The 12,250-nt window shown below is 40.5% G+C and overlaps 1 protein-coding gene across 2 annotated transcripts in view; it reads right to left on the minus strand.

Moving 5' to 3' along the window:
* The window catches only part of RASGRF2 (Ras protein specific guanine nucleotide releasing factor 2), a 240,831-nt gene that overhangs the window by 5,160 nt on the left and 223,421 nt on the right, over positions 1–12,250 (minus strand). For both annotated transcript variants that reach the window (XM_019462875.2, XM_019462873.2), the window contains exons 23-26: positions 9,414–9,611; positions 4,186–4,265; positions 2,758–2,875; positions 2,114–2,182 (exon numbers count right to left, since the gene is read on the minus strand). In XM_019462875.2, the coding sequence (XP_019318420.1) occupies positions 2,114–2,182; positions 2,758–2,875; positions 4,186–4,265; positions 9,414–9,611 (465 nt within the window). The remainder of the gene's footprint in view (positions 1–2,113; positions 2,183–2,757; positions 2,876–4,185; positions 4,266–9,413; positions 9,612–12,250) is intronic.

Here is a 12,250-nt window from a genome sequence, read left to right on the forward strand (position 1 = left end):
ATATCACAATACAGGACACTCCCGCTACCCCACGAAGTTCCCTCTTTCAGCTTCCCAGTCAATCTGCTCCCAGAAGCAGCCACCGCTAGGACTTCTGTTACCAGGTATTAGTTTTGTTGACTCTAGAATTTGAGGTAAGTGTGTGCTTGGTGTCCAGCTCCTTTCACTCAGCATAGTGTTTTGAGGTCCATCCATGCTGTGGCGTGTATCATTAGTCTGTCCTGTCACTGCTGAGCAGTGCTGCATGGTGTGGATACACCACGTTCGTTTAGCAGTTCATCTGTTTGTGGACACCTGGGCTATTTCCAATTTTTGGCTATTATTAAGAAACGCTACGAACATCTTATACAAGACTTTCAATGAGCATGTTTTCATTTGGATAAACGCCTGGGAGAGGAATTCCTGGGTCCTAACGTAGATGCATATTTAATGTTTTAAGAAATATCCACAAAACAGTTTTCCAAAGTAGATGAACCATGTTCTTCTCACCGGCAATGTAGGAGAAGTCTGGTTGCTCAGTTCGTCAATTTTTAATTTTAAAATATGATGTAAACTAACCTCTCAAATTGCTGTACCTATAGTATATGAGAGTACCTGGTATCACACACTGTAACTAATGTTTGATATTACCAATATTCTAAAATTTGTGAAAATGATGCCTCAGTATAATTTGCATTTCTCTTCCTTCTCACCAGTGAAGCCGAACATTTTTCAAATATTTACTGGCCATTTTTGTTCTTATTCTGTGAGTTACCTCACCTGTTCATAGCTTTGCCTATCTTTCTACTGAGTTGTTTATACTTTTCTTAAAGACGAATAAGAATACTTTTATTCTGTCTCTTTTACCTGTTATAAAATATCATCTCCTCCTCTACTGGTTTTATTTTTGCTTTTTAAAATAATTTCCTTTTGTCACATAGAAGTTTTTAATTTTGATGCAGCAAGCTTAACCAATCTTGTCTTTTGCAGCTCTTACATTCAATGCTTAAGAAGGTGTTTCTAATCTACAGGTCATGAATATTTTGTCCTACATTTTATTCATATAATTTAATATTTCTTTTTACATTTAGATAATGAGCTCATCTGGATTTTGTGTGTGTGTGAATGGTAGCAGATGGAAAGCCAAAATTCCTATTCCATTTACTTGAATGGTCAATTTCTTTCCGGCACTTTCTGTAAATGCCTCCTTTATTCCATATTAGATTTTCATAGAGACAAATCTCCATCTTGACTGTATCCCACTCCACTGAATTTGTATTCCTGCACCAATATAGTCCTGTTCTATTCACTATAGTTTTAAGACATGTGTCTGTATCTGGTAGGGAAAGCTCTTTCTTATTCTTCTTATTTTTCAAAAAATCCTTGTCTGTTTTTTTTTTCCTAAGCTTCCTTATGGGTTTCAGGATAAGTCTGTCAAGTTCTATAAAATAATAAGGAAAAACTGGGTTTGAGTTATATGGGAATCTTCTGTACTATTTTTCTGTAAAGCTAAAATGATTCTAAAAAATAATATCTATTAAAAATGAAAAAAGGAAAGGGAAGGGAAGACCAGCTGTGGCTGGGATAGAGAAAGAAAGCGGGTCTATAAAGTGAGACGGGTCTTGAAAGATGAATAGGGGCCATGTAATGTAACACTTCTTGGACACATCTAGACCTTTTCTTTCTTTATCCTAAGAGCAATGAAAAACCTATAAAATATTTTATGCAAGGGACAAACATATTTTTACCTTGTGTTTCAGAGAGTTCTATCTGACTGTAATTTGTAGAATGGACTTTACATCCTAGAGTGAATGCAAGTAGACCAAGTAACAGATACTGGTAGCTTGGACCAGGGTGGTGGTGTAGACACATTAATGAGAAATATAAAATATACAATTGCTAGAACTTGATAAATTGGGTGTTCTTTTTGCCTGCTTTCTTTCTCTGTCTCTCTCTTTTCCTCTTTCTATCCTTCCTTCCTTCTTCTTTCTCAGAGTTGCCAAAGATTTGTCTGTTTTATTGGTCTTTCCTGTGAGTCAGCTTTTGGTATTATTGATCAACTTTACCACTGTTTCTAATTCATTAATTTCCGCTTTTCTATTTATTAATTCCCTTAACAACCACACAATATTACCTTTGACTGATGGTCTATTCGATAGCAAGTCTGCTGGAACTGGCGTATCTCTCTGATGATGTGTGATATCTAATAAAGAAACAATAACAACAAAAGCAAAGCAAAAGGATTGCATCACATTCTTCTGGGCCCAATCCACAAGCAGTCAGGCATTTTCTCCAGTGAAGTGTTGGAGCCGTGCCCTATCATTCTCTATGCCCAGGGGTTTCTTGCCCTTCAAAGAGTCACATGAAATGTAAACAGCAAGAAGATATTGCATTCACAATCAGAAGAACAGGTAGCACCGGGTGACCTCAGGTTCAGCAGGTGGTTTACCTCAGGTGGTAAACTCTGGGTGTTATTTTCCTGGGCTCCTTGCTTCTAACTTGGTGCTCAGAACCTGGTTGTCCAGCACAAAGCTTTCAGCACCTATCACTGCTCCATCTTAGAGAGTCATCCCTGGAGTTATTCCCCACCCCTTTGCCCAGAATGCAAGCTGCAACACCCCTGCTGACAATCAGCCACATCATGTATTAAACCTGATGGCCCCCAACTCTTTCACCTCAAAATGAAAATGCAAACAGTAACCTCCATGACTTAGCCTCCCTCTTCTCTATAAGCCATTGAAGTCATCAAAATAGGCTGATTATGAAATTACTACCTACCATTCTCATTTTGGAGAAATTGACAAGGCCTTCCTCAGTAAAGTTTGGTGTTCCTTCTTCAATAAATGCTAGGTCTGTCAGGTACATCCCCAGATAAGGAACAGCTGGGGGGTTACAGCTGCAAAACCAAGGAACACTGTTCTCAAGCTCATTCACAGAAATATCGAATTCCCTCCCCTGTTTAACAGGATGTAATATACTGCTTCAATCCTGAAGAATAAAGTCTTTTAATCCCATCTTCAGAAGCAGTCTCCTGATATTAAGAGTTTTAAATACATCTCACAATAGACTATAATAGAAAATTACAGCCCATACTTTACAATGTGTTTGAGACAATGGCGCGTTCAAACAACAGGATGCCTTACAGACAAATACAAAACAGGTGCTGGCAGTACTTGGAAACTAGCCGTATGAGCATGTAGGAACCCCCTGAGCCCTCACCTCCTTAGAGTGTAAACAGGAAACTTTAAAGAACTGGGTATAAAAATCAATGTGATTAGAGCTTGTAAAGCTTGTGTTCTGATTTAGTTAGTATTTCAGTGTTTTGGAAGGTATAGACTTAATTAATATCACGACCGCACACTACATAGATGCCTTGTGTTTGGTTTTTGAGGGGGGTGCACTTGGTCTTCTCAGAGTCAAGAGTGAGGCCATGGACTTTTGGACCAGAGACAACTGGGTCTGAGTCCCAGTATGACCACGTACTGAGTGACGCTGGTCAACCTCTATGAACCACAGTCTCCTCATCTGTAAAATGGAGACAATAAAACTTATCTCTTTAGTTCACTGTCAGGCTTAAATAAGACGCATGGAGCACTATGCATGGCGTCTGTCATGGAGTAAGGATCTGGTGTAGTTCTTCTACTGCTGTTGTTGTTCCTACAAGTCTTCTGCTTGCTCATGGCATCACAGGACTAACGTTTTCCAGAGCAAGTCAAGTATGTGCAGTAGATCATAAGAAAACCCAGCTGCAGGAGAACAGGTTCTATTCTCTCTCTCTCTCTCTCTCGGTCTGTCTCAGGAGACAGTAATGACCCGGCAATAAAAGGCCACAAATACATAACAATAATTAATAGGTCCTAGAATATTTTTGAAAAGTCACAAAAAATCATGTGCTGTGCTTAGATTAACAAATATCAAACCAAGAAACTTCTTATAGTAAAACATGTTTGATTTTAGAGTAAAAGCTGGCGATGTTTTCTTCTTGCTTGGGACAGTCTACATGCCATGAGTATATCCACAAGACACTGTATGCATAGTATTTCAAATGAAAAGAAAAATTAGGAAAATATCTAGATGATGGAAGTTATTTCCCATTTGTTTTTCTTTTCAAAGCAAAGTAGGAGGCAGGCCACTATGTGTATATTGTAAACATTATTTAAATATATTTTTGCATTATGAATAACTTAATAATTAAAGTAAACATACTTTTTAAGGGTTTCTCTGAGATTTTTAAATCTTCCTTCAGATGAAACAGTCTTCTGAAGTTTGTCCATTAGAGCTTTTGTCTAGAAAGAAACAAATAAATTAGTATGTCATGAAAATTTTCCTATGTTTTGACAAGACAGGTAGGGTTACCAAAAGATGCTCAATTCCCTTCTACAGTGGCTGGGGCTGACACCTTTGTCAGACTGTTGTCATGTGACAGACATGGGGCATTATGGTTAAATTTCATGTTAAAAAAAATAACATGTGGAGAAGAGAAAATGACTACACTGCTCATTTAGCCAAAAAGAGGAAAATCCATAGAAAAAAATTGCAATGGCACAAGAAACAGGGATTTAAAGAATTGACAAAGCACTGTTGAATTAGGGAACCTTAAAGGAGAGGTCTCATGTCAGGTGGTTTTCAGGGTGAATCTTTCTGCGTGTTAATTTCCAAATTATCAAAACACAGACTTGGTTGCTTGGCTATCTTCTACTACAAACCCCTTGTTTTGTGATCATAGTCATCAACTTGTTAGAGAAGTATAACTGATGTTTGCCAAGAAATAAAACTGTTGTCGACATCGATCTGGAGTCTCTTCCACGGACATGGGAGAATGGTAGGGTGGCCCTTGGGGGTGATGACCCACCCCTGGTAACACCCATGCCCAGGCAAGGGAGCAGGGACACTTGGAATGCCCAGGCTGGGACTCCTCAGATGACTCTGCCTCAGTCTGGGGAGGAGCTGCACGCTTCAGGAGAGCTTTCAGAATGACTCAAAGGGCTGCCTTCCTCATCCTGCTTCCTGAGGACTCTGAAAGAGGACAGCCAGCAAGGTCTGGGCAGGGGTGGAGGGATAGGAGGGGGCTGGGCTGGGCTGGGCAGGCCTCCTGCCTGGCCCAGAGCTGGCCTTGGGTGAAAGAAGCTGCAGAAATATAGTCTGTCCTATAGCCACAGACCAGATTCAGTGGGCTTCATAGTGCACATTTACCAGGCCTTCTGAATGTCGCCCAGACTGGACTCAGATCTGAAGAAGAGACAGCTACAGAGCAGACAGTATGATGAGAGCATCTGGAGCAGGGCATATCTGCAACCAGGCACTACCTGTTGTGACTAGACTGAGGTCCTGGGCCCCAGAGGATAGTCCATCACCCATCCTAAAGCCCTTTTAGATGATACATATATATGTGATTGAAATGGTATTTAATCTTTTATGCCTATTTAATGCCCCTACAGGTAGTACAAATTTGAAAAAAAAAAAAAAAGATTTTAATATTAGTCTTATCACCCCTATTCCTTAGTCCATTATCCCTGAAGCTGCATCCTGTCAAACACATAAATATCACTTAAGTCAACTATGGGGAAGGCCTAGCGTTTCCTTCTTTTTCTCTCAAGTTTTTAAATTCCAGTTAGTTAACGTAAAGTATAATATCAGTTTCAGAGGTAGAATTCAGTGATTCATCACTTATACACAACACCCAGTGCTCATCACAAGTGCCCTCCTTAATACCCATCACCCGTTTAACCCACCCCCACCCCGCCCACCTTCTCTCCAGTAACCCTCTCGGTTTGTTTTCTGTAGTTTAGTCTGTTTTCTCTTTGCCTTTCTCTTCCCGCCCCCTCCCCATATTCATCTGTTTTGTTTCTTAAATTCCACATATGAGTGAAATCATTCAGTATTTGTCTTTCTCTGACTGACTTATTTTGCTTGGCATAATACTCTCTAGCTCCACCCATGTCTTGCAAATGGCAACATTCCATTCTTTTCTATGGCTAATATTCTATTATATACAAATATACCACATCTTCTTTTTCTATTCATCAGTTGATGGACATTTGGGCTCTTTCCATAATTTGGCTATTGTAGATAATGCTGCCATAAACATCCGAGTGTATGTATCCCTCCGAAGCAGTATTTTTGTATCCTTTGGGTAAATACCTAGTAGGGCCACTGCTGAATCACAGGCCTAATGTTTTCTTAAAGAAGATTTAAGAATTCCTTGATACCAACTTCAGATGAAAAATAAATAGGGGAAAGTGAATGAAAGAGAAGGCAGAGGAGTGACTTACTGACCTCGAGGAAATGTGACAATGTGTGTGACAGGACAATACGCTCTTTGTGTCTAATGCCCAATGGCTGAGGCCAACATTGTCTTAGGGGGAGGCAAAAGCTAGCCACAACAAGGGCATCAGTGTCCAGCTTTTCGATTCTGATACAGCTGTCTGAAACCCGTTTTAAAAACAGTATTTCAACACCCATCATAACAGAAATCTCTCAAAAAAACTAGGAAGAGAGGATAGTTTCCTCAATTTTATAAAAAGCATTTACAAAACACCTACAGCTAGCATTATCTATAATGGTGAAAAACTGAATGTTTTCCCCACAAGGATGAAGACAAGGAAAGTATGTCTTTTCTCACCACCCTAATTCAACATAGTATTGGAAGTTTAGCCAGAGCAATAAGGCAAGAAAAGGAAATAAAAGGCATATGAATTAGAAAGAAAGAAATAAGACAGATCCTATTTACAAGTGACAATTGTCTATATAGAAAATCTGAAGGCATCTACAAAAAAGCTCCTAAGACTAATTAGTGAGTTTAGCAAGGTTGCAGATACATCACCAACATAAAAAAAAAAAAAAAAAAAAAAAATCACATTTGTATATACTAACAATGAACATGTGGAAACCAAAAATAAAACCACAGTAATATTTAAAATTTCCCCACAGAAAATGAAATATTTAGGTATAAATCTAACAAAACATATACAGGACTTGCATGCTGAAAATTTCAAAATGCTGGTTTAAGAAAGCCTAAGAAATGGAGAAACATACTGTGTTTGTGGACTGGAAAATTCAACATAGTAATAAGACTCAACATTGGCTTAATGAAATTTCAATAAAAATGTCAATAAAGGGGCACTGGGTGGCACAGGTGATTAAGTGTCTGACTCTTGATTTTGGCTCAGATCACGATCTCACGGTTCATGAACTGGGCTCTGTGCAGACAGGGCGGAGCCTGCTTGGGATTCTTTCCCTCCCTCTCTCTCTGCCCCTCCCATACTTGATCTCACTCTTTCTCTCTCAAAATAAATAAACATTAAAAAATCTCAATACAGTTTTTTTAGACATAATTTTTTTTACTAAAATTTATATGGAAAGTCATAGCACCTAGTGTAGCTAAAATAATTTTGAAACGGAAGGATAAAGTGGGAGGAATAGAGAAAGAACTCTCAGATCTCAAAGGTGAGAAAAAAATCCAATTAAAAAATAAGCTGCAGACATTTCATTGAAGAGAATAAACAGATGGTAAACTAGCATATGAAAAGATGTTTAACAACATTAGCCATTAGGAAAATGCAAATTAAAACAATAATGAGATATCAAAAGGGCTAAAATAAAAAAACTGTGATAACAGCAAATGTGGGCAAGAATTTGGAGAAACTAGCTCACTCATACTTGGCCGATAGAAGTATAAAGTGGCACAGCCACTCTGGAAAAGAATTTGACAGTTTCTTATAAAACTAAACGCACAATAACCATATGATCCAGCAACTGCACTCTTAGGCATTTATCCCAGAGAAACAAAAAGTTATAGTCACACAAAACCTATACATGAATGTGCACAGCAGTTTTATTTGTAATAGCCCCAACCCGAAAACAATCCAGATGTTCTTCAAGGGGTGAATGGCTAAAACGTCCTGTATTTATACCATGAGTACCACTTAGCATTAAAAAGAAACTAAATACTGATACATGTAACACCATGAATGGATCTCACGGGAGTTTTTAAAAAGGCAATCTCAAAATGTCATATACTGTATGATTCCACTTATGTAATGTTCTTGAAATGACGAAATTTTATAGAGATGGAAAACAGATTTTTGGTCGCCAGGAGTTAGGGAGGGGCAGGGAGGAAGCGGCTATGGCTATAAAAGGGTGGCAGGGGGGATCCTGGTACCAAAACTGTGTTGATCTTGACTACTGTGGTAATAAAAGGGCATAAATGTAAATACACACAGACACAAATGAGTGTATGTAAAACTGATGGTTTGAATGAGGTGAGTGGATGTTTCCAATGCGAACCTCGTGGGTGGGATATGTTTATACTTACACAAGAGTTTACATTGGGGGGCAATTGGTGTAGGGTGTAGGGGATTTCCATTATCTTTTACAAACTGTATGTGAACCTACAATGATCTCAACATATAAAGTGTTTTTTTTAAAAACAGTACTTATAGAAGCTGTGGCTTTTATTTGCAAGGTCCAGGCTTTGTTGACAGAAAAAGAATTTGCCTCTGGCACCAGTAGGATGTGGAGGAGTCTGGAAAATTCCCCCAACGCCCTTTGAGAGGCCCAAGGTAGCTGTCTGCTAATAAAGGAGTAAGCCTGCCCACCACGGATCACCAAGGGCAGGGAACCCTGTAGGAAAGGAAGGACACACCCGATTTCAGAGGACCAGCAGAGCCAGTGAGAGCTGAAGGGCAGGTGAGCTCAGCTAAGCCCTCAATCGCTGCGCCCCTTTGATGGGCAGATCAGGCAGACCATACATATACCTGACATAGGCAATTCGAGGCAGCCCGCACCCAGTGACCGGCTAGCAGAAGGCTACAATAGGTGGGTGCACACAGCCTCCCTCAAGCCCAGAGGAGCCCTTCCCAACACCCACCAACACCCAGGGAGAAAGCCAGGAGAAAGGGCATGGAAGAAACTGATTTCATTTGCACATTGAAAATATTGAATGAAAATGAACAAACTGAATCCAGTTAAAAGAAAATTAAGAGGGTTTTCTGTACATCTGAATCATTATGCCAAAACTTTACTATATAAAGGACAAACAAAAAAAAGTGAAAATTGAGGTCCTAAGGCACTCATACCCTTGCTTTGGGGAGAAAGAATGGATCTGCAGGACATCTCTGTCACTTGGAATCAACGTACGTTCTCCAAATAATTTTGGAAACAACTCCAGTCAACTACACTGTTTGAAGTTGTCCCAAATATGTTATAATGAATGTTTTGGGTTGTATTTGCTTTTCTAAATTAACCAATTAGAAGTGCACATGAGTGGAATCAATTAAGTGGTAAGAACGCAGTAATTACCCGCACTGGCACCTTTCTTTGGCAACTGAGCTGCTCGATTCAGTTAATTATTTCCTCATTAGTAATATTTCTCTTGGCTCTTGTCTCCTGGCCTCTCCTCTCGGCAGCGGGATGTGCCACACGCTGGTGCTCACCTGCTTGGACACCTTGGCCCAGGTTTTCTTCAGCCTATAGATGGCACTTCGGTTTAAGGCCGAGGTGATCTCCAGCACGCCATTGTAGTTGTGCAGGCATCGGCAAATGTCCGCCACTGCCACCCACTTCTCTATTGCGTTGGCACGGGAGCTGATATCGGCATAATTCATTATCTGGGAGGCCACCAGGTTGCTCATCTGAGACAGTGGAAAAGCCAAGAGAGACCAGCCAAGAGTCAAAGCAATGCATTCAGGCAAAGTGCCTAATTTACCCACGGAAATGTCAGGAAAGCAGGGTGCTGAGGGACAGGGAGATCACAGTCCGTATTTAGATACCAATCTTCTGAAAAGACTGAAATGTATAGTAATAATAACAACAAGAAACTAATGGGAACCTGTTCATCCTCAGAGTGAACAGGAGGGGTTGTTTGGAATCAACATGTTGGGAGGAAAGGATCACTTTTTTAATCAGTAATTTTGATGAAGGAGTTATTTCCAGTAATTGAGGAAATGAAATAGAATAAGCTGACCCTCGAGGAATGGCAATCTTCGCTGATTACGGGTTTCACTTTTGGGGGGAGGGTGCTCTCCACATGCTCCTTCGCCCCCAACATGTGGGGACCAGGAAGCCCCAGTTATCACGGGAAAGAAAACACATTTACCCCCAATCAAATCAAATTCTAACCCAATACACTTTGAAGCCAGACACATTTAGGGAGAGGGGAAGAGACAACATTTATTCCTTTTTATCTCGCTGGACTTTTTTCCATCAGGGTTAATAGGACTTACAGTTTCAAGGCTAAGTACTGTAATTCTATTAATTGAAACCAAGAGAAAAAGAGGCAGCAGCTGAAGCAGCTCAATATTTAGAATACGGAAAGGAAAAGAACAGCTTAGGACTGATGACTAACAGAGAACATAGGATATGTAAACTTACATCCATACACTTAATCTAGTGGGTATACCCATTCTTTGACCATTCCATAGGTATATTAGATCTCACAGTGCCTCAGAATTATCATTGTATATATTCATTAAAAAAATTTTGTACTGAGCTCCTGGACAAGGCCTTCTTTTAGGTTCTCAAAACAGGACCAAATAAATGAGAATACCTGATCTCAAGGCACTGAGCCTAGCTAGGCAGCAAGGTGAAGGGAGACAGACATAAACAAGTAAATATCACATAGTGAAATGCAAAGCTAGGTCTGCATGGAGGGGTTTGAGAACGTGGAGGTAGCATGGGGCATTTGTCCAAGTACAGAGGAGGCTTCCAGAAAGAGGTCATGCCTGCACAGAGTCCTATAGGCTGACCAGGAGTTAGCCACTGCTTTCCATCAAAGGAGAAGAGCATTTGGAAAGGGACAGAAGTAGAAGGCATGGTGTAACAGAGGATCTTGCAGGCATCTGAGGAGCACAAGGAAGCCATGAGAGGCAGAGATGCCAGGTAAGCAGGGCTCCTGTAGGCCTGGTTGAGCAGCTGGGACTGTATGCTGAAGGTGAGAGGAAGCCACTGGCAGAATTTTGTTATGGAAATGGTATAATTAGATTGGTCTTCCAGAAAGGTAACTTCTGTGACACTGTATGAAGAAGGGATTTGGGGGACAAGGAGATGGCAGGGGTGATAGTGAGTTAGGAGCTCCTGAAGAAAATGATGAAAAATCAAATCAAGGTCATGGCAGTGGGAAAGAAGGGGAAAAGAAGGGTCTGGGAAATATGTAGATTTAGGGTTCACTAATATGTTGGGGAGCGAGATGGGATGGGTAGCAGAGAAGGAGTCAAAGATGACCTCTAGATTCTATGCTTGGATGAGTGAGCGTGTGGTCTTGGCCACTACCCAAGACTAAGAATAAAGCATCAGATGTAGAAGTAGGCTTGGCAGGTCTGGGAGGTACCAATGAATGATAAGTTTCATTTGCAATCTGTTGAAGGCACAAAATGAGTGGCCATCCTGGTAGACACATGAGAGTCTGGAGCCTGGGAATGAACTTCTGATTTGATTGTTCGTTATATCCCAAGTGTATGTAGGCACAGACAATACAGGCTTGTTTTCTACAGCAGGGGCTCTGCTTCTCAGACAGTAGCCTACAGGGGCCATGTGTCTTGTCCTTTAGGCACCGGGGCCACGGATGCTCATCATGAGATAACATTCACTCAGCGTATATGCAGTCTGCATGTACTCTGCGCAAAATACCATCTCGGGAATTTGTTGTTGTTTTGTATTTTGATTCTGGATGACTTATTAATTTACCTACAGGGATCCTGATAGTCTTCTTCTTCTTTTTTTTTAACATCATCATTATTCCTTTTACTGTAATCTAGTAGAACTGGAAAGGGAGCCTTCCCTTTGCCTAGATAAGCCTGAAGATACTCCCACATATGTGGTTCTGCAAAAGGACTGAGATGATTAGAACAGAACCAGTTAGGAGTTAGGAGTTGGTGGGTTTAACAGCAAGGCCATCTTACTGCTGGAGAAAAGCACAGCCGGGAGATGGACTGACAGCTGGTCAGCAGTGTGCACAGCTATAGCAACACTGTAATTATGCTCAAAGGGGTCCCTTCCAAGCCTGGAATGCATATGTGCTGAATGTTCAGTAATAATGAGGGTGATCTGTACTAACCCAACCTTACTGTCATGAGCACCCCTGGGAACCAGTGACACATATGCTGTTAGAACTAGTCAGTGTATGACCGTGAAGTAATGATGATTATGCTAAAATAATAGCAGCGACCTATGCATTATTGAGCACTTGCCAGACTTAGGTACCACCAAAAGTGAACCTCATGTCTGGAAGTTAAATGGAACTTATTACACTTGGAGCTCTTAGAGAAGATATAAG

The sequence above is a fragment of the Panthera pardus genome, unplaced genomic scaffold (genome assembly GCF_024362965.1).
Source record: "Panthera pardus isolate Hobbes unplaced genomic scaffold, ASM2436296v1 HiC_scaffold_2, whole genome shotgun sequence".
Classification (NCBI taxonomy): Eukaryota; Metazoa; Chordata; class Mammalia; order Carnivora; family Felidae; genus Panthera; species Panthera pardus.